General features: G+C 34.5%; 1 protein-coding gene and 1 long non-coding RNA gene across 2 annotated transcripts in view; both read left to right on the top strand.

Moving 5' to 3' along the window:
* The first annotated feature begins 416 nt into the window (after positions 1-416).
* Positions 417-2,710, top strand: LOC142337291 (uncharacterized). Its single transcript, XR_012758939.1, has 2 exons — positions 417-494; positions 2,282-2,710. It is a non-coding gene; the product is annotated as an uncharacterized LOC142337291 (long non-coding RNA).
* A 5,717-nt stretch (positions 2,711-8,427) lies between these two features.
* Positions 8,428-23,054, top strand: part of LOC142336741 (uncharacterized) — a 76,994-nt gene continuing 62,367 nt past the window's right edge. The window contains exons 1-3 of the mRNA XM_075385650.1: positions 8,428-8,553; positions 12,402-12,467; positions 14,978-15,091. Of these exons, the coding sequence (XP_075241765.1) occupies positions 8,450-8,553; positions 12,402-12,467; positions 14,978-15,091 (284 nt within the window). The 5' untranslated portion in view covers positions 8,428-8,449. The remainder of the gene's footprint in view (positions 8,554-12,401; positions 12,468-14,977; positions 15,092-23,054) is intronic.

Genomic DNA, 23,054 nt, shown 5'->3' with positions numbered 1-23,054 from the left:
GTAGAATGTTATAATGAACAAGTTAACAGAACGGGAAACGAACTTGTTATGGTCAAACTAGACACCACATTAAGAAAACAGTCAGACCTTATAGTGCTCTATGAGCTGAGATGGAACAAAAACGGGATTTCTACAGGTTTTGAACGTTTCTACGGGTTTGAAAGGTAGATTTGTTAAAATATGACCAACAAGAAGAAAATCAAGAGACCGAGGACAAAAAACTAAGGTTATTTAAGGTAATTTACCTTATCAATGTTAAGCTAAATTCTTACTTTAACTCAAATTAAGGTAAAGTTAAGGTATTGGTTACCTCATTTTTACCTTAATAACAGTTTTCCTTATATCCGCAACGTAAACTTAGCCCAACTTTATTCAATATGTCGGAAATCTTTCTAATTCTTCTCTTCAAAATATAGTTCGGGAAATGCTCAGCAATATTTTCTGAACTACGAAAAAGTGATCAACAATAATCCAAATCCGAAGCAGCAATTCAAGTGACAGCATTTTTCGTGCCTTACTCCACCAAGTTTGATATGTTGTTTATGAAACTGAACAAGATAGTTCTTTTTTTCAAAATTTTTTCTTAGATAAGAAATTGGAAAGACGACAAAGCTCCTAAAAAACGAGAGGTAATTATGAGTTATGTGTCAAGCACTAAAACAATACACATACTCAATTGTTATGGTCTCTTTCGCATGTATTTGTTCACAACAGTATAGTGATGCCAGATAAAGAATTCAATGGGGGGTCAATAATCAGACAAAGATCAAAATTCACGCATATGTTACTTATACAAAACTTGAAATAAGTTCTAATGTTCGAATAGTTTTAATGTTCCGGTTTTGTTTATTCCTGAGTATGTTCAGATGAAAAAGGAAATAATTTAGTCAACCTTTCTTGAAGAAGCATATGTCCTTGAAAATTTTCAATTGATAAAAAATGCTCGTTTTGACCAGAATTGCAAGATGCAAGATTTACTGTTTATGAAAAATGAAAATTTACGAGCTCTAATAAGACTTAGCTAAAAGTTCGTATCACCGGTCATCGATCGAACAACTTTCTTTGATTTCGTACGAGGTCATATATGATTCTTTGATTTGTATGAATTCTTGGTAGTCATACAAGGACCATATATGATTTCCTAGAAACCATTCACGGATCATACAAAATTTTCAAAGACTGAAAATTGTATAATTTTGTTTTTCTATTGAAACTGAAAAAAAATTGGAAACCATACAGGGTCATATATGACATAAAACATTGCCTGGTGCCACAAATTCTTGTATAATGTAGTCAGAGGACTTAGTAAACTATAATATTGCATTTGAAATCCACATTTGATTCGGTATGTGCGCTAAAAGAGTAACTTTGCAGTTTAAATATATTCAGAAAGCGAAATTGAGGATACATGCATTTTTTCTTGATTATTTATTATAAAGGAGCATTTATAAGAATGAACTGGCTTCAGAGTACGTCAAAAATTTAGTTATCTATTCGGACTTCCTCTTTTTTAGTGCCCAACTTTACAAATAATATTGTAGGATAGGGTCTTTTGGCGAAACACAAAGTGATGCCGAGGACTCATATAGGCGATTCCCTGCCGAATAACAACAAAAAACATAACTCGAAAAAAATTGAAAACAATGTATTATTCTTGGTATTCATACTAGGATAATGTAAGATTTCTTGGTAATCATACAAGGATCGTAATAAGAAATCAAGTATGGACAGTGCGAAATGATTTATGATCGTTGTATGAAATCAAAGAAACTTCAACCAGGGAGCGGGTCATACCAGAATAGAGCTTGAAATTTTAATACAAAATTAGATTCATGCTGTTTGTTTTGTTTCATATAAACTCGAAGACTTTTTACGAGTTGTCATGGACAGATCTTAAACTCCAATGGTCAATTAATAGTTTAAAGTATTCCTAAAACTTTATCAAAACAGGTTTTATTATACTTTTAAGTCAAGTTCTTCAGAAATTTTTAAATTGACATACTGATATCAAAAAACAAGAACTGCTCAATGAGAAATTAATGCTAAAGGGTGTAAAACAAAAAATTCCTTGTCATAGAATTTTGTTGAACTGTGCACGATTACTCAACAACTGAAAATAAGTGAGCATTGCGAGAATGAGAAAAACAATATAAAATTCATCAATAGCAGAAAAAGAATGATCATGCAATCATGTATTTTTGCTATGACTTTTTTTGAAAAACTTGTCCTTCAAGTGATGAAAAATGGCTGCGAAAAATGCCCCTGTTAAAACCAATTCAAGGGGAATTCTTGACGGTAAGGTAATGGGCTATGATTTGTGGGCGGATGGTGAACCAGATCTGAGCGAAGGAAAAGACTGTGTTCTAATTAGCCGATCGTTGTCATGGAAGGCAGTCACTGCCACTTGTGGAGAAGAAACAAAAGGGTCCACACTATGTCAGCTGGATCCTAATGAAAGAATTTTGAATCCACAACATTAACAAAGAGAGCCAGTTGAGACAAATAATGTTGAGGTGGAATAAACAAATTTTGACATCCAGTGAAAATGAGCAAATATTTTCTTCGACCAGCTCTTACAGCAAAATCGCAGCTCGAAAATCCCCCCACCCTTAGAAAAAATTATAAAAATGTGAAAAAGAGAAATAGCAGTGACGTGGGTTGTTTTTTGTTTCGTGGTTGTGGTCTGATAAATTTAATTTTTCAGCGATCATTATTTTAAACGTTTTGTTATCATATGCTGTTGCTGTGATTGATAATCGCTATACATGATAGACTGCTGCGTTGTGATGGACTGACCATGGCAATGAATGTGCTAGCTCAACTTACAATCGTTTTTATTTTTAGCAACAGACTTAATTTCTGAATAAGAGCTTTAAAGGTCATAAAAATTACAGAAGTCAAGCGTCAAAAAGTTATTAGAGAAGTGAAATTGAAAGAATATTATAGGACAAAAGTTCAAAGACAGTCTGGAGAAAAATTTGCCTAACTAATGGGAGCTGAAATCTGTTTTTGCCTGCTTCAGTTGGGGGAGGAGGCAAAATTAACTACAGCGGGCTTCAAATGACGTCATTAGATGTTATTAAATAGCACTAATATTTTCTAACCAATAATAACAATTAAATAGAAAAAGTTACTCCTTTTTGGGCTCATTTTTTATTTGAGTTTTATTAGTGAACTGCATTTGAGTTCAGCTGCTGGCATATGTGAATGAAAGAGAAAATTAGATCAGGCAAAACAAAAAAGTCAAAACGGTCAAGCAAAAATTTCGCATACAAAAAACCAACATGTTCAAACTTGAACGCTTCAAACTTCCTCCGGGAGCAATTAAATAGTGTAAAAATGATAAATTGCACCCCGTGGGGTTTTATTTGGTCTGGAACTTTATTTTTCATCAACCATTTTATTAATTGTTTTTTTTCTCTTAGGCTGTTCCTATATTTGCTAAATGCTATGCACAAGTTCTGTTAATGACCGCCATTACCTGTAGAGTATTTCTCCCTTTTGATTTTGATATATGTAGTTTGCTATGATAACTTGGTTTCCACTTTATAACTTTCCACTTGATTGCAAAGTCATGATGGTAATCGGATGTGTTAGAGCAATCATTGATGTAATTGTCAACCAAAACATGAAATCGAACATGAAAACGAAGAAAAGAAAGATTACGATCGAGCATAGGCCAGCGCGATGTTCAAGTTCTCATTGAGCTCGCGGTTTGTGCAGCAAAATTTTTAACATCATCTAATGTTGGCTTGGTTGTTTGGCGAACATCACATGAACTGTCCCGCAAAGTGTGACATTTTATTTGAAAAACACGTAAGAGTCATTTTCTTAAAAAGTACATTTTCTTAAAAAGTAAAACCAACAGTACGCCAAAAAGTATGTATATATAACGTGATTGCGATTAAGTAAATCGGGCAACCTAACGATCACGTAGCTGAACTAGATGCTAAATCGGAAGTTGAAAAAATCTTCGAAGAGTCCTTAAACCTAGTTTATAAAAATGAACTTTGCAAGTTTTGAAATGTGTTATTGCGTATAGAACAACCTGGCGCTCCAGAATCAGGCAATACCAGGATCTGGAATTTTAAAATTTGTGTGTCAGTTTTTGGATCACAATACGTGGCCAAGCTCCGAAAAATCTAGTTATTATATACCCAGTGAATCGAAACTTGGTACATCTTGATAAGAACATACTAAATCGTGGTAAATCTTGCCAAGATGTTGCCATGGTACTTGCCAAGAAAACATCAAGGTATGTACAAACTTGCAAGTTTTTTGCATGGGTGTCAAGAAACAAGATCTTGGCAAGATTTCCAAGAAAGATTAACCATGACATGGCAAGATATATTAAGTATTAAAAATTCAATAGCACCCAAAAACAAGATCGAGCAGGAAATCATAAGATAAGCAAAGAAAGAAATAAGAAAATAAGAAATCATAATAAGCAAGAATTATCAAAAATTATCAAGAATTATCAAGAATTATCAAGAATTATCAAGAATGTCGGAAAATATTGCTCCCGTTAGTTTATTAACCAACAAATGAGCCGCTTTTTTCCAGTATAAAAAAATTTTTAAGTGGATGCTAGCTCAGTATGTACATAGTACACATCTTATACAGGACCGCCACCATGAAGGCACCCACCAAGGTCCCAAAAAATTTAAAAATTTGTAAAAATTTGATTAAATAAGAAAAGACTTAAAGAGAGCAATTTAAAAAATTATTGTTGAGGAAAAGAGCACTCACTATATTCTGATCGCTAATTACTCCTCTAAATCAAATCGAATATTAATTTCAGCAAGGCCCTATGTCAAATAACTGCAATTTGCGAGAGCGGAGGACAAACGACTTCAAAAAATTTTTCTAAGAAATAATAATTGTAATCGCCTGATATTAAAGTAACAATTCTGCAGTCCTACTTGATATTTTAATATCGTGTTTTGTCATTGAAATGGATGTGCCTGTGATAGTTTTTTTCTAATAGTAAACCCGAAAACTTGTACTAAATGTTTTTATACCGAAAAGCGTCTTTCATTCATTTTACCCTCACTTGTTTAAAGACTTTTGCCTTTCATAAATTTTTGAAATTTTGTGCAGCAATCAACAAAAAATTGGGTTGAACTGATTTAAAAATCATCGCTTCTGGGGTGAAATGTATTTTCATTGATATTTGACCAACAGAAACGGATTCGAGAATCCGAGGACAAAAAAGTTTGCTTAAATAAGAAAAATCTTGAAGAGAGCAGTTTAAAAACATAATGTTGAGGAAAAGAGTAATCACTACATTCTGATCGGTAATTACTCTCCTCAATCAAATCAGATATTAATTTTAGCAATGCTCTATGTCAATTAAGAGCAGTTATCGAGAGCAGAGGATTTTGCATAAAATTTCGCATAAAAAAACCAACATGTTCGAACTTGAATGCTTCAAACTTCATCCGGGAGCACAAAAAAGTAAAGAGCGTGAAAGTCACTCTAAAAGTCAAAACGGTAAAGCAAAAATTTCAAAATTTTGCATACAAAAAACCAACATGTTCAAACTTGAATGCTTCAAACTTCATCCGGGAGCACAAAAAATTGAAGAGCGTGAAAGTCACTCAAAAAGTCAAAACGGTCATGCAAAAATTTCGCATACAAAAAACCAACATGTTCGAATTTGAATGCTTCAAACTTCATCCGGGAGCACAAAAAAGTAAAGAGCGTGAAAGTCACTCAAAAAGTCAAAACGGTCAAGCAAAAACTTCGCATACAAAAAACCAACATCTTCAAACTTGAATGCTTCAAACTTCGTCCGGAAGAAATTGAATAGTGTATAAATGAGAAACTGCACGCCGTGGGGTTTTATTTGGTCTGGAAATTTATTTTTCATCAACCATTATACTAATTGTTTTTTTCTCGATGGCTGTTCCTATATTTGCTAAATGCTATGCACAAGTTCTGTTAATGACCGCCATTACCTGTAAAGTATTTCTCCCTTTTGATTTTGATATATGTAATTTGCGAATATAAATCGGTTTTCAGCCACTTGAATGCAAAGTCATGATGTTATGGTAATCGGATGTGTTAGAGCAATCATTTGTGCAATTAACAAACAAAACATGAAATCGAACATGAAAACGAAGAAAAGAAAGATTACGATCGAGCATAGGCCAGCGCGATGTTCAAGTTCTTATTGAGCTTGCAGTTTGTGCAGCAAAATTTTTAACATCATCTAATGTTGGCTTGGTTGTTTGGCGAACATCACATGAACTGTCCCGCAAAGTTTGACATTTTATTTGAAAAACACATGAGTCATTTTTTTAAAAAGAAAAACAACTCTTGTAAAACCAACAGTACGCCAAAAAGTATGTATATATAACGTGATCGCGGTTAAGTAAATCGGGCAACCTAATGATCACGTAGCTGAACTAGATGCTAAATCGGAAGTTGAAAAAATCTTCGAAGAGTCCTTAAACCTAGTTTAAAAAAATGAACTTTGCAAGTTTTGAAATGTGTTATTGCGTATAGAACAACCTGGCGCTCCAGAATCAGGCAATACCAGGATCTGGAATTTTAAAATTTGTGTGTCAGTTTTTGGATCACAATACGTGGCCAAGCTCCGAAAAATCTAATCCTTAATTATACTCTATTTTGTCATATATTTCAACTACCCATGTTTTAAGACCAGTGTTGTAAGCGCGTGGAAATTTGTCACTCTGAACAAAATTCAGTTCAAATTGGCTTCAAAATTACTTTTCACGAATAAAGCTTTTAATTGCCAAAACGAAAGAAATCTAATTGGTGAATGTTTTTTAGGAAAGATGGCAATTAGTGGTTTTACAATTACCCACAGCACTGTTCACATATAAGAATTTGAGCTTGCTCTCAAGTTTATCATAAATTTTGGCAATAAATTTTGCTCAAAATACTTTCGTTTTCACAAAACACAAAAAATATTGAAAATAGTCTTTTTGGACATTGACCACGTAATGCAATATTGACTCCTATAGAGTTCACCAGGATTCCGATGCCAGAATTCTGGTTCGCACATATTGAAGTCTTCAGCCCAAGACCAGTAAGCTCTGCGTCGGTTTGGTCTGGCCCCGGTTCTGAGACTGTCTGTAGATATTTTTGCGAAGCTTCACTCTCATTGAAATAAATTCATCATCATTTAACGCTTTTAACGCTATCAGAACTTTATTGAATTATCGTAGGTCGTACACTAGAGATGAAAGTCTTACAGAGGTTTTGAGATTATTAGATAATTGATCCATGTTGTTTACAAAAAGAATTTCTTACTTTTTGTAAAAACTACCTCATAAATTTAAATAAGATAAACTGCAGTCAAAACTATGGTATTTTCGAGAAAAAATTTATCACTAAAATTTTTGTAAAAAATTGATTAATTAGACTACGGCCTAGAAAAAAATCTCAATTTTGATACCTTCTACACTGCAAACGAACATGCGCTACAGACAGTGTGAAATATAAGGCTATTAAGCACAATTTCCAGATAACAAAAGAGCCTTTCAATTAAAAAATTTACCAAGATATCAAATATAATTGCTCAAATTCGAAAAATGCTCAATTCAATTATGGATCATCTAATTTTGTAATCTGTAGACCTGTTTAGACCCCAATTTCGCTGTTAAAGAAAGTCCACAATAAAATTAGGTTCAATCACTAATTTTGAAAGTTGATCAAGCAAGAAGTCATTATTTCATACTTCATATCACACTAGAGTTTGAACTTAATCAGTTTTTTTGCTCATTTTTCACTCTTGTCTCAGAAGTTAAAATTACAAAATGGTATAAAATGGGCAATCAACTGAGCAAACTTCTTGGAAAAAATTCTTGGAAGCTACCACATTCTACTTCAATTGAAACAAAAAAACTGTACTGAGAAAAGCTCAGAATTTGATGGTTGCATAATTTCTTCTCGTACAAAAATCAATCGTCAACTCAAATTAAAAATAAATGACAAATTATATGTAACTGGGATTCCCATAAACTTTTCTCCGAAGTTTACAAAGGCTTTAAAAGATTTTCCTCAAAAAATTTGGCTTAGCAGATTGTTTAATTTACACCACGCGGAAGCCTCCGTTTTACGGAAATTTCAACTAAGTCTGAAAACAGTAATAAAATTGAAAACGCACAATGACCTCTAACAAGCAAAATGCTTCAAATTAGAGCTGAATCCCAATTCTTTGTATGTTTTAGCATATGAATCTTAGCGGCCCGAGAAACTTAGTGCCCTGACACAAGGGCGCCTGGGTGCAAGTGCAGGGCACAAGGCCCGAGGGGGGCTAATATTCATGTGCTATTGGAAGCCCAATTTTTCTCAACTTATCAATGTTCTTGACCAGACGTGTATTCAAACATTGGACGCAAGCTTCCTCGTGTCAGAACTCTAAGTGTCGGTTAAAATATAAGTCTCGGATGCCTACTGATATCAGAGCTAAGATTCAATGTCACTTGCGCCCGAAGCTGAGCTCAAAATGAGAAAGAATTCCTGGAACTATGCTCTAACTATTTTGGACTCAAATTTGGCTGCAATATGTGATGGAATACAGTAGTTTGCCATGATATACATTTTTTCGCAAATACATACCACATTCTATTTCAATTGAAACAAAAAAATTGTACTGAGAATAGCTCAAAATTTGATGGTTGCATAATTTCTTCTCGTATAAAAATCAATCGTCATCTCAAATGAAAAATAAATGACAAAATATAGGTAACTGGGATCCCATTAAATTTTTCTTCGTAGTTTACACAGGCCTCAAAAGATTTTCCTCAAAAAGTTGGCTCAGCAGTTTGTTTAATTTACACCATGCGGAAGCCTTTGTTTTACAGAAAATTTAACTAAGTCTGAAAACAGTTATTAGGCTATAAACGAAAAACGCACAATGACTTCTTACAAGCAAACTGCTTCAAATTAGAGCGGAATCTCAATTCTATGTGTGTTTTAGCTCATGAATCTTAGCGGCCCGAGAAGCTTAGTGCCCTGACACGAGGGCGCCTGCGCGCAAGTGCAGGGCACAGTGCCCGAGGGGGCTAAGATTCATGTGCTAACCTTTTTAGAGAACCAAAAGGTACAAAGGGGGTCAACCTTCAATTGAAATTAAAATTAAGAGTAGAGTTTTGCAAATTATTTAACTAGAATTTTCTGTCATTTTTTCTAATTTTTTCCTGTTTTTTCCGCTATTGCAATCATTTTCTGCTCCAAATCGCCAGCACTATCGAAGTTGTTGCTATCATGAGACCATTTTTGCCCGGTAGCTGCCAATTTCATTTCTTCGAGAGTTATCTATTTTTTTCACCACCAGAAAGTTGAGCTTTCTTCCTGTTACTGGCGTCAGGAACTAGTACTAATACTAATGTCAAAAGTATTAGTGTGTTTGGCCTCACCGCCAAAAGTTATGCTTCCTTATTGCGATTGGGCCTCTAAGTCAGGGCCGCTAAGTTAGTGCCGCTAAGTTAGGGCCACAAAACTTGGCATTTCACTTTTGCACGTGCTAATTGCTAATTGCACGTGCCTCCAGCTCAGAATTCATACCCTGGGCTCTAATGGTGATTTTTATTGAAACTTATTGGTTTCTAAGTACCACAAGTGGCCGAGTATATTCTCTAACATTAAAGTTGGTTTAATTTGGCGCAGCTTTTTCCCTAAAGGGCTTCTTTAATGGTTACATTACTGTGCTTGAGGTCACTGAGAACTTCTGGCGTTCATTACATCAGCTGACTGTGAAATTGGTTCCCAGACTTCTCTACCACTTACTTAATTGGCAAATTGAAGAAATGCCGTGACTCCAACAACTCCACCATCAACCAAAAGTGTCCCATAATAATTGTTTTTGCGAATCAAAATTTCAGGTGTGGATTTAACAAAATTTCTGAATCAAAACAAAGCAGCAATTTTTTTCAGAAATGGATTGACTTCTTGTTTTTCAAATAAATTTACGGGAAAATTGCTTCATAGAAACATAAACAGCAAGCAATGCTTCATATTCCAACATTCTTATCTCTTGAAAAAAAAATTGTTTCAAACAATATTTTGAGGTCTTCCTGTTGAAAATGACATTATGACAAAAAAAAATATTTTAAATTTTTACTCATATTAAATGTTTTAGCAAACGGCAAATTATTTAGAGTGAAGAATTGTATCGATGGAATACAAAATAAATTGCACGTAAATGACTGCCTATTTTGCGACTTTTTGTGCTCTTGATTCTTTCAACCGTGGAAATAATTCACAAATCAGAGGACAAATATATACTCCTATCGCATTTTAGTGAACTCAATGAAGATTCAACAATGCCACACATAAATTACTCTTTCAGTTTCATTTAAAAACTCTCGTTGCAGTAACAACTGTTCAGTAACTTTTCGATGACAAATATGTTAGAGCCCAATGAATACTAAAACAGTGGTAAAATTTTGCTGTTGTACTGAACTGACTGTCTTCTATCACCACTTTTTCTCGCTAGTGTTGTTATGTGAAAAATTGGTAAAAACGAGTGGCAGAAAAACATAGTACAATCAACTGAAACGTTCTATAATTTATGCAACTGTTGTAGTCTCAATGAGAGTTGATTAAAAACAGATATAGTTGTTATCATCCTCTTGAAATTATTGAACAGCTGGGCCTTGCCTCGGTGTTTGAAAACTTCTCGATGACAACAATCCTGTGCTTGTATTCATTAATCAAGTCTTGTTGCAAGAACAACAAGTGCATAAGTTTCTGATTGAATTGCTTGTTAGTGCCCGGGAAATAAACTCTGTTTAATTTCCATTAATACGGCGACCATTTTGTCCCGACAGAAATGTTTTGTGAACAATGGAACGAAAACAAAGTGGCCGAAAAAATCTTATCAGCTGCTGTTTGACAACAATTATGCATCTGTTGTAATCGCTCCAAAAATTGATTACTGAATGCTACCACACGGTTTTGGCCAATTTTTTGAATATCTTCAATAGGGTGACAATAACCGCGTGGTAATGTTTTCTTCAAATCTCGTTGCGATTGCAACAGTTGCATAACTTTTGCCACTTAGTAGTTGATTAGACTATCGTTTTCCGCCACTCATTTCTCGCCACACTTCAAAACTTCAACAATGGCGACAATCCGGCTCGAGGTTTTTGGTTGAATTTTTTAAAAAATGCGGTGAATGCGGTGATTTTTTGTAGGAAATGCGGTGATGGCGATGGATGCGGTGAAAAAAAGTTATTCAACGCTTTTCACCGCCTTTCTTAGGAAATCACCACAAATTTTTCGCATTTCTTTCAAAAATTCCCCGCATAGACTAATATGGCAAATTAATTTAATTGCTGTGAATGCGGTGAAAAAAATAATTAACCACTATTCGACCCCAGGCCTAGGTGTCAACGCTAAACAATTATGTAAGATTGGCGCTGATTGCATTGAATTTATGTAAAATCTACGCTTGAGAGCCAATCCTACATAACTTTGCGTTGAATTTAGCGTAGATCTAACATAATTATGCATTGAATATAGCGTAGATCTTACATAAATTTGCATTGATCTTACATAATTCTGAGTTAAATTTAGCCTTGATCAGGTCTACTTTTCTGTTCTAAAGCTCAGATCTTACATTTTTTTTTTCGCATTCAATTTATCGCAGAATTATTTTTTCACCGCGTTCTCGGTAGCTGTGAATATATTTTTTCACCGCTTAATGCGATGAATCATTTTTTCACCGCGTTCTCTGTAGTGGTGAATTATTTTTTTCACCGCTAGATGCGATGGAAAAAATAATTCACCACCACCGAGAACGCTGTGAAAAAAATTGATTCACAGCGAATCATCGCATTCACCTTAAAAATATGTAAGAAATACGCGGTAAAAATTATTATTTTTCATCGCATTTCACCGCATTTCTTACGAAAATTCACCATCAAACCTCGACCCGGGAAAGAGTGGGTGTCGGATAAAGATAATACAATATCGAAGAAGAGTTTCGCCAGTTTCGGATTTGCGTTGTTTTCATCGGGCGCTAATAAATTGTTTCATCGGTAAGTTTTGCAACTGTTGGAATTGATTGCAACGGGAGTTCATTAAAAACATTAAAACACGATTTGTTATTGCCTACTTGAATCACATCGCAGTTCATAACTTCTCGCTATCGTTTTGTGCCCACCATACTACAAACTCAAATGACTGCTACAGTATTATACTGAACGGCAAAAGTAAGTTATCACCCTCTATTTTTACCGAAAGTTGTTATTGAAATTTGATTTAAAGTTGCAGTAATATTGCCTCAAAAACCGATTTTTTACTTCGTAGAAATAGGGGGCGCTAGCTAACTTTGGCCGTTCATTACACATCAGACAGATTGATGAGATAAAAAACTGAAGCTTAATTCCGATGGCATACTACAGTTCGAGAGGCCTTCACAGGAAACCATCGTTCACTCCCTCCGGCAGGGGATTTCACTGGGGACCTCCTCTACCCACAATTGGCAGGTTAGTACATACATCACATCAGGTACCCGGGTCGAGAAAAAATCGGAAAATAATGTTAGATAAGCGGTGGAAAGTTGGTTTTTTCACCGCAAATTTCGTACATAATTTTGCGGTGAAGTGCGGTGAAATGCGGTGAATGCGGTAAAATTATGTAAGCTCACCGCTACCAGGCGATAAAATTTTTTTCACCGCATTCACCCCCTGATTTATGTAATTTCACCGCCTATCTTCTAAAATTTTCCGCATTCACCGCTTATCTTGCATTGACACCTCGACCCGGGTAGTACAAAACAGGGTGTATAAACATTTGGATTTGTATTTATTGTTTTGTATTCCTGTACTCGGATCCTATTGCAGGAATACAACACAGAATAAATTCAAATATTTACTAATTACACCCTGTTGAGTATTTGAAATTACCCCCAAATTCTTACATCATCTTAACCCCCACCCCCTCCCCCCCCCAGCAGACAATTGCAGCCCAAAAAGATGCAAGAGTTTTCAGCTGCACTTTCCTAAAAAATCCTCCCATTGCAGCACCACCCTTACATTTTTTTGGCCGGAAAATTTTGATCCGGCGATTAAAAAATACTAACATCGGAGTGGGCGCAGTAAATTTTGTTAAAAGGTTTGAGTTTATTCGATATTTTGAATTCCTGAATTACAGCAAAAAAAAAAACGATACTGAATGTCAGAATTAAGTTACCAGACCTAGTTTTACGAAATAAACATTCAGTTTTTGACGCAATATTAAGCCAAATTGTGATAAAATTACAAAAAATTTTACGCCATTAGTTCTGTACGCTAGTGGCCTTGCTTAGCTAGATTGTTAAGATAATAAGTAACGTAAACCAACTAATGTAAAGTTGATTCTAAGAACTTTTTTGAAGTTAATCACCAATTCAGCTGTATTTCATTTTGGCATTTCATAATTGACACATAATTAACTATCCCGCACATTGGATAATGTTACGGTGGCAACAGTTATGGTGTGGTCAACGGTGAGATGTAATCACGGTTTTTTAAACTTGCTCAAAAACGCGCTCCAATGAGACAACTTTATCCACTTTTGAAGCAGACTCGAACTGTTCGCGTTTAATGTAATAGTTCCCCACACGGGCTTGAAATTCTAGTCTTAAAATAAGGCTGTGAGTGTCTTGATAACTTGGATTAAATTTACTCGATAATATATACTAACAAAAAAAAACTAGTATGGTTTTGTCGAAATATAATTTCAATGCTCGAGCAAAAAAAAAACTTCATCATTTCTGTTTCAAATGCTTGATAAAACTTCATACATATCTTGCGCTAATAATGGTAACAAAAAAGCAACTCAGATTTACCAGATAATACAATGTCAATAACACACTTAGCGTATAGCTGTTTTACTTTTTAGTGTTTAAGATAAAATCAAAATCAGTCAAAGTTTAACAAATTTTAAACATTATAATTTCAGACTACTTTCTTTCAACTGTGAATGCTGTTTTTTTCGACAGCGGGATATCTGGCACGTAAGCCTAACGTTTTATGTCAAAATCACCTGTAGCCAAGATCACTAGAAAAGGGAACAGTGTTGTAAAGTTTTTCCAAAAAAAATGATAAACTTTTGAAAAGTTTTGGTTGAATATTGAACTAATAATTTGTAACACTATAGAGTGCTAATTCTAAATAATTGAAAATTTTGTCATGATCAGTATAAGTCCCGGGTTGATATTTCAGCGCTGTTTCACTGCTTTTTTAAAGAAGTGCGCTGAATTTATGAAAGAAATGAGTTGAAGGAACTGAAATGCGCTCTGAAACGCTCAAGATGCGATGAAATTACAAAATTTCAGCGAATCTTCGAAAAAAATCTAATTATTTTCCTACTATTTTCAGCAGATTTTTACATAACTTTCAGCACCTTTTGCAGCGCAATTGATGCAAAGTTTCAGCGCATTTGATAAAAAATTTTAGCTGATTTCAGTTTGTTATTTTGGAAGGTTTGTGCCCTGAAACTCTTACTGTTTTCGTAAGAAATGCGCTTGAATCATGTAAGAAATGCGCTGAATTTTTAGAGCATTTCTTATATAATTTCAGTGCATTTCTTACAAAACGGTTTATAAATATAAAATCAAACTGAACGAGCCGAGTTTTAGGAATCAATGGTATGGAGGATTGGGTGACAACTAACGAACAGTAGAGCAGGGTTCGAACATGGGGCGCGCATCAGTGCAATTCTTACATAAGTTCAGCGAATTTCAGCATGTTTCAGCGCATTATTATATCAAGTTTTTGTGCTAAAATTTTTGAAAAATCATTGCGTTTGAGCGCATTTCTCCCATAAATTTTCACAAAAATATGTAAGAAATTCGCTCGAACCGAGTATAACCCCCCCCCCCCCCCGTGAACGAACTGAAGAACCAGACGGGACATTTAGCTTTTAAGCCCTGCAGTTACATGTGCTAAGTTTAGTTCTAAACCTGGGACATGCTGTTCTCGGCTGGATAGGGAGTTGTTTGAGTATGTTATAGGAACCCCACAACTGCAGCTGCAGTAGTTAGAGGTCGACAGAGCGACAGACTAATGCCCAGAGAGCACATGACACAAGGAGTATCTCACACAGAGGTCACTAAACACTTCACTGGGTATGGATCACAATTATTCACACAATTCTTGTATAGGTCACGTGACCCTGATGAAGTCACTGCAAAAATGTGGCAGAAATCGAGTAACTGTTCGAGATATAAGCCAGAATATGAAAGGGAGTTTTGGAGAGTCACGTAAGCTTGCTTGAAACACGCTCGTGTATCTTTGAAAATGCCAAGTCCCAAAGTGCCAGATTCAAGTAGGCCAGATTTTCTCATAAACAGTGCCAGATTTCAAACTTTCAAGTTCGTGTTTCAAGTAATGTTGTGTGAATCTGATAATGTCACTGAGAATTTCTGGTTTGCATCTCGAGCCGCTACGCAGTTCTCAATTAATGCCAAATTTTCTCCATGAATTCACCTTAGTTATGTAACATAATATGTTTTACATACCCACGCCGAGGTGTCAACGCCAAAAATGTATAATTACTTGCTCTCAAACGAAGTTTGTAGCAATTATATTAGTCCTGTCGGTCTTTTTGGTCTTTTTTTATGCGATTTTTCGCCTGACCAATTTTTCGTCTGACGCTTTTGACTTTTGGTCCCCCAAAACGGGATAAACAGGTAGCGCCCAGCGGGCATTAAGTGCTCTTAGAGCTTTTCAGCTCAAAGTGTTTTGGAAACTTATACTTATAATTATGGTGTGAAGGGCGGTTCTTAGAGGTTGAAGACACCCCCACTGTTGACCCCCCTATTGCAAACCCCCCCCCCCACCGCGCTAATGCCCCCCACCCCAGTGATACCACCAATCAAACCCCGGTGACCCCTCCCCCTCCCGTGGCTAGCTACTGACGAACAATCTCTTGCTAAAAACCCATTTTTTTTTACTATTTTGTAATTTTTTCAAGCTTTTTGAAAATTTTTGATATTTTTATATTTTTATCAGCCCTAGGTGTCAAAAAACCTCCTCTTTGGTTCGATAATAGGTTACCGCATTGTTTCTAGTTGTCAACAAATGGTTTCAACATTTTAACATCACGAATTTTAGCATTTTTTGACAACACGTGCATTTTTTTCAAATTTTTTGACATTTTTCTCCTTATTCAGGTCTTTCAAGACCAGGGACCAGGAAACATTCTAAGGGGTGCGATAATAAGTTACTGACATGTTTTTAATGGCCATGGAATAGTTTTTCAACTATTTAGTGTCACAAATTTTAGCAATTTTTTGATGAAACTTGTTTTTTTTCAAGTTTTTCCGAAATTTTTTGAAGTTTTTTTAGAATTTTTCAGCCTCAAGAGCCAAGGAACCTCCTCTAGGAGAAATTATGTTACTCAATTTTTTCTAGAATAAATGGAATGTCTTGCAAGATTTTAACATCACGAATTTTAGCATATTTTTGATAATTTTTGCCATTTTTTCCCAAATTTTTGACATTTATAGTCATTAATCAGAAATTTTGAGCCTCAAGGGTCAGAGTCGAAAAACCTCCGTTAGGTTTTGATAATTAGTTTCTGAGAATATTTTTTTTGTCAACATTTAAATATTACAATTCTCTTTTTGTAAAACTTGCAATTTTTTTAAAGTTTTTTGAATTTTGTCATTTTTTTAGGTTTCTCTAGCTTCAAGGGCCACGAAAATTCCTCTAGGGTTTGATAATATATTACTGCATAGCTTATAGATGTAATGGACTGTTCTTGAAGATTTTAATATCACTAATTTAAGCAATTTTTTAAATTGTTTGCAATTTTTTCATGTTTTTGAAATTTTTTACGTCAACAGAGGCCCTGTGACCTCCTCCAAGGTTTGACAATAAGCTGCTGCATAATTTCTAGATTTAATGGGATGGTGATCTCAACATTTTTTATGACTCCGGTTTTAGTAGTTTTTGGATAAATTTTAAACTTTTCAGGTTTTTGGAAAATTTTTTTGTTCCAATTGTATGGACCTTTATGAGCCTGTGAAACTATTTCAGGCTTAAAAAAAGGATAACAGATAGTCTCTTGAGACAATGAATTGGTTCTTAAGATATAAATGTCTTGAATTTTTGCAAGATTTTGTTAAAGTTTGTAAATTTTTTCAAAGTTTTTTAATATTTTTTGTCCTTTTCTGAGTTTAACGACCATTACTGGCCAATAAATTCTTTCAAGTCTTTCAGACGGGTTACTGGACAGAACTTCCGAGACAAAAAAAAAGTTTTTAATTTTCGTTATTGCAAAGTTGAAAATTTTTTTTCAAATTTGCCTTTTTCAGTTAGTTTCTATGTGATTTATTTATTAACAAGGTTAAAAAAAACTAGAAGCTGCTGTGTCGAATCCAATCATGAAAGATATTCCTGTCTCTTTCTCTCTCTTTCGGTTAGGGTTCCTTTCCTTCTATTTCTCGTTCACGTTTTATTTTTCTCTTTCTCTCTCTCTCTCTCTCTCTTTGTTGATGCCGCACTTCAGCTGCTGTAATGTAGCGTAATGTCATCATCTCTGATCCTCATTATCAATGAGTTATAGTTGAATTATCTTTATCATAAATGATCTAATAGGCAAATTGTAGCAAATATATTAATCCTGTGTGTCTTTCATGCAATTTTTCGCTGGGCCAATTTTTCGTCTCACCCATTTGACTTTCGTCTTCAGAAACAGTATAAAGAGGTAGTGCCCTGAGGTCACTAAACCGTGGCTAGCTGTTGAGGAAGCCAACCGCTCGCCGTTCGTTTGAGAACAATTCGCCCGACGTTAGCCGGTTATTTTATATAAGATTGGCGTTGAATGCGTTGAATTTATGTGAGATCAATTGTAGATCTTACAAAAATTCAATTTATTTATCGCTAATTTTACATAATTTTGCGTTTTTAAGCGTAGATCTTACATAATTTTTGCTTTGATTATGAGAGTAGATTTTATGTAATTTTGCATAGAATTTAGCGTATATTTTCCATAATTTTGAGTTGAATTAAGCGTTGATCATACCTAATTTTGAGCGTAGATCTTATATAATTTTGCGTTTAATTTAGCGTTGATTTAATAGGTCGGAGGGTAGAAGGGGGAGGGGGTAGTTGGGTACGTGGGGGATGGGGTCAGGTTACTGATTTTAGAGTCTCCAAAGCGTTCTTTTGTCAAGTTCATGTTAACTGCGTTGAAAACGCGTTTATAACTCAAGTGTTAGTCTATGAAACTCAACAATTTTGTACGGAACCTTAAACTTTGGCTAAATGCAACTAATAAGTACGGCATATTTCTAAGAATTCCACTTAGAAACGAAAAATTAATTAAAATCTACGGTTATAAACCGCAAAATTTTGTATAAACCGCAAAATTTTGTAATGAATTGCGGCTAATTTTCCAACCTGTCAACGTTAGTTACCGGCTAGCTTACATAATTTTGACAAAAACCCTCGTCCCGGGTAGTAGTGGGTTGCATACACATAATTTTTAAGTGCAGGGGCGAAAAACAAATAGATCCGATCCCTTCATTGCGAAAATATAGAATGCAAGGTTAGTTTATATAGCGTCCGATTTTAAAAAATCTCAAAATGGATATTTCAAATAAGCACGTGTGACTTGGAGAAAGGTAAATATACACCAGTGGAGAACCCAATGAATAAGATGTGGCAACTTCAAAACCGCAAGTTCATATTAAATCATATTTCTCAGTGCTACATTTCTTCATTTTTTATTGATGGGTTAGATGGGACATAATTCATTGCTCACATCCAACAAAAATAATTGCTCTCAAACAAATTTTGCTAGTTATATTAATATTACAATTAGTCTTGTTAACGCAATTTTTTATACTACAGAATCCTTGTCTGAGTTTTTTTGTCTGATTAGTAAATGAACAAGCAAAACCCTGAGGACATTATATCGCTGAGCAGCTATTAGAGAGCTTTACCCGTCCCTAGGCGTCATAATATCTACCAAATCTGGTCAGAAAGACATAAACAAGTATAAATGGCAATTTCTACAATTTTTAAGTTTTTTATGCATATGAAAGGAAATTTAATGGTCAGTGTCGACCATTTGGTGATCACTACGGGTACAACACAAAAAAACACTGAATTTCCAAATGAGTATAAATAGGTCAAGGAGCCTAATAATAACACAAATGGCAGTGTAAAGATATAACATAAATTATAAAAAACAGATAAAAGATTTTCTTCTCTAGGTAGAAGAAACAAATTCTAAGCTCTCATGTGAGAATACAAACTCAAAAATGAAGCATTAGTTAAACTTAAAAGCTTCCCAAGAAACATTGCCGACAATATTTCCCATTGGGTCCTTCTGAAAATGTTGGAATAAGTAGTTTTTGAAAACTTTTTTAACCCGTCTGTTTGACTCATTCCCTTTTAAGTTTTTTTCAAGACAATTATTAAATGATAAGCCTCATAGGATGATACTTTTGTCCAGCCATGATGTTTTTGACCTCTCTTCAAGAAAAATAGTTTTCGTTCTTGAATGTCGGTAAAACTTATAAGTTGGCAAGCTAAGTCCTGTTATTCTCCGGAAGGCAGGCTTCTTAAATGTCAAGAGTTGATTGACATACAGTGCTGTTCAAGTATTCAAGCAATTGTTTAATTGGCAGTATATAATTATCTAGTTTGATACTAAGTGATGAATTGTTAAATCGTTGAAAATAACAAGCTTTAACTGCCCAATTGAGTTGCTTTTCTAAGGTTGTCAGAAGTTATTTTGAAATTGACGAAAGCAAAACAGCTGAGTACTGGAGATGACGATGACTAATTACAAGAGAATTCAATACGATTTTGCGCAAATGGTATGGTACTACGTTTCTCAGGACATAAAGTGTTTTTATTCCTTGCGCCATCTTGCTGAGTATTTGTTTAACTTGTTGTTGGTACAACAATTTTAATTTTTTGTCCAAAATTACTCCAAGATATTTCACATTCTTAACTTCTTTTATTATATGGTTGTCAACTTTAATAGACTCTGCTGCGGTTGAAGTGCCAAAGACAATGAACTCAGTTTTTTCTGAATTCAGTTTTAAAGAATGGCATGAAAAATAGTCAACAAGAGGAGAATTTGATTTCTCTAAATGAAGCTTGCAATCAGTAATTTTTTTGCCGAAAGTATAGACAACTGCATCGTCAGCTTATTGGATTAAACTGCAGTTGATGAAATTTGATAGATCATTTACATATAGGTTGAACAGGAGTGGTCCTAAAACTGTGCCTTGTGGAACTCCTTGCCTGACCTCCAGCCAGTCAGATTCAGCTTCTGGTATCACTACTCGTTGATGTCGTTTACTGAGATAACTCTTACTGAAAAAGATAGCCGAAGAGGAGAAACCAAGGTGTTTAAATTTTTCTAGTATAAGCGAGTGGTCAATTGAATCAAAAGCTTTTGACAAATCTAAAAACGCTGCAGTGACCACTTTTTGTTCATCAAGTTTCTGTCTTACAGTTTCTGTCAGATAAACAAGAGCATCAATTGTTGGAAAATTTTTTCTGAATTCAAACTGTGTTTTCGATAGGAGGTTGTAATTTGATAGGTGTTCTTCTATTTGATCTTTGAATAATAATTTGATCTTTGATTAATAATTTGATCTTTGATTAATATATTTGATCTTTGATCAAATATATTGACTGGATTGGTTGATGAAGATCAGGTTTGAATATGTGTTGAACATCTGTCGTCCTCGAACACAAAAGGTCGGGGTCGAACATGTGTGGACTTAATTATTTGGTTAAAAAACTCGAAAAAATAAAAGAATTTTTGATTTAACCCGTGTAGGATATCAAAAGAAACAAGTCATTATATGAACGGACTCTGGGACTGTGGGTAAAAAAAATAGCGTTGATTGATTTCCAAAAAACAGTTGATGTCCATTGTTTACACGAGAAAGTTTTGCGAAAATTTGAAAAAATTTTCCGGCTCGAAACCGTCGATGGCAATTGTTTTTTGCAAAATTCAGATTACTATTTATTTTCTCGATTACTTTCTCAATTACTTTCTTCAAATACTATTTCAGATCACTTTTCTCAATTACGTTGTTGAATTAATTTAGAGATGCCTTAAATAATAATTACCAATTTGTGTCCAATTATTTAATGCAAAAAAGAAGAGAATAAAAATGATTTTTATTTTTAGCTATACTGTCCAAGTTAAATTGTTTTCTATCTACTGTCATTTCGATCGAATGTCCTATCTAATTACGCATTTAAGAATTAATTTCAATTAACGTTGATCTTACAGAAGCTTGCCTTTCCTAGTCCTGATCATAATGGCAGTGCGTTATGAGTTGATGCTCTCGCCAGTGATTAACAACTATTCCAATCAAAAATAGTTTACCGTGTTAGCATGCTGGCATTTTATAATGCATAGAAAAAAATCTGCAGACACTATTAAAATTAGTTGAGCTGTAGTGGAGCATTAGAGAGGGAGAGAGAGAGATTAGCAGGATATTAGTCGGACATAAGTAGGACATTAGTGCGACATCAGTTGGAAACTAGTGATCCATCTAAAGACGTTCTCTAGCACTTTTAGCATAAGTCTTGAGTACCTGCATTGAAAAATAAAAAATCAATTGCACCATAAATGATTTTAAACGATACCAAGGCCAGAGTACTTAAAATTGCAAAAGGAAGAAAAATATGCTCAAAATTGCGTTCAGATAAAAAAGCTTGACATATAATTTAACCTTATTGCACATCTTATAGCAATCACACAACGAAAAAGCACCTTCACTGACAGGCTTGAAGAATGTCAATTCATTTTATTTCTCATTTTGTGCAATAAATTGTATCAGCCCAACTTTTTCCTAGTCAAGATTTAATATGTTTCTTGATTATTGGACTCCTCAAATACTACACTTGCGTACAACTTTTCTGTTGGATTTGAACAGTTCCTTGAACCGATTGGAAAACCATAAATTTCTAAAGGAAAAACTAGTGCTGATTTTAATGGCAGTGCATTATAAGTTGATGCTCTCACCAGTGGTTAACTACTATTCCACGCAAAAAATAGTTTACCAGTGTTAGCTTACTGCCGTTTTATGGTGCGTAGAGAAAAATTAGCAGACATTATTAAAACTAGTTGAGCTTTAAGGAACATTGGAGAGAGACATTAGTTGGATATAAGAGGGATATTAGCGGGACATTAATAGGACATTAGTGCCACATTAGTTGGACAGTAGTGATCCATCTAAAGACGTCCATGAGCATTTTAATATAAGTTTTGAGTACCTGCCTTTAAAAATAAAACATCAATTGCACCATAAATGATTTTAAACGATACCAAGGTCAGAGTACTTAACATTGCAAAAGCCAGAAAACCTATGATGAAAATTGCCTTCAGAAAATGAAGCTTGACATAACACTTTATTAAAAATTTTCACACGTCTTACTTGACAGGCTTTTTTCTCTTTTTGTGCAATAAATTGTATCAGTCCAACTTTTTCCTGGTCAAGTTTTACTTAAGTTTCCTGATAATCATACTCTTTATCCTTATGCACTACACTTGCCCAGGACTTTTTTTGTTGGATCTGAACAGTTCCTTGGCTTGTTTGAAATACACCAGTTTTTATTTTAAAAAAATCGTATTTGCTTCGGATCGAATATATTGTATCATGCGATTTTTTTCTTAGACAAACCATAACAACAGATGTTGATGAATTAGACTCTATACTTTTGTCGGAAATTCTTGCAAAACAGTTTTAACTTGCAAGGTTGAGAAGGAAAAATTTTTATATTGCAAGATCTTGTAAACAGACAAACAACGTTAAGAAAAGTTGAATTAAAAATAACAACAATAATTTTTTTGGTTCCTGCGTAATCGAAGCGAAACAGCATTAGGCGACTTCGGCTTGTTCTCAGCTGGCCTTTTTTTTATACTCCCCACATTTCAGATTGTTATTTTTATTAGCAGCATTGCTCTTTTTTGGTGACTATGGTCACTTTTTTTGCGTGTGAAACTTTCACGTGGTACCATCATTGCAGCCAACATTGGTCAGGCTATGATCAATTAAACAATTCTAGCTGAAACAAAAGAGGCAAATAATGTATACAGTGACA

Source organism: Convolutriloba macropyga, chromosome 3 (genome assembly GCF_964194025.1).
Source record: "Convolutriloba macropyga chromosome 3, txConMacr16.3, whole genome shotgun sequence".
Classification (NCBI taxonomy): Eukaryota; Metazoa; Xenacoelomorpha; order Acoela; family Convolutidae; genus Convolutriloba; species Convolutriloba macropyga.
The sequence above is the reverse complement of the archived record's forward strand: the minus strand, read 5'-3'. Positions and strand labels throughout refer to the sequence as shown.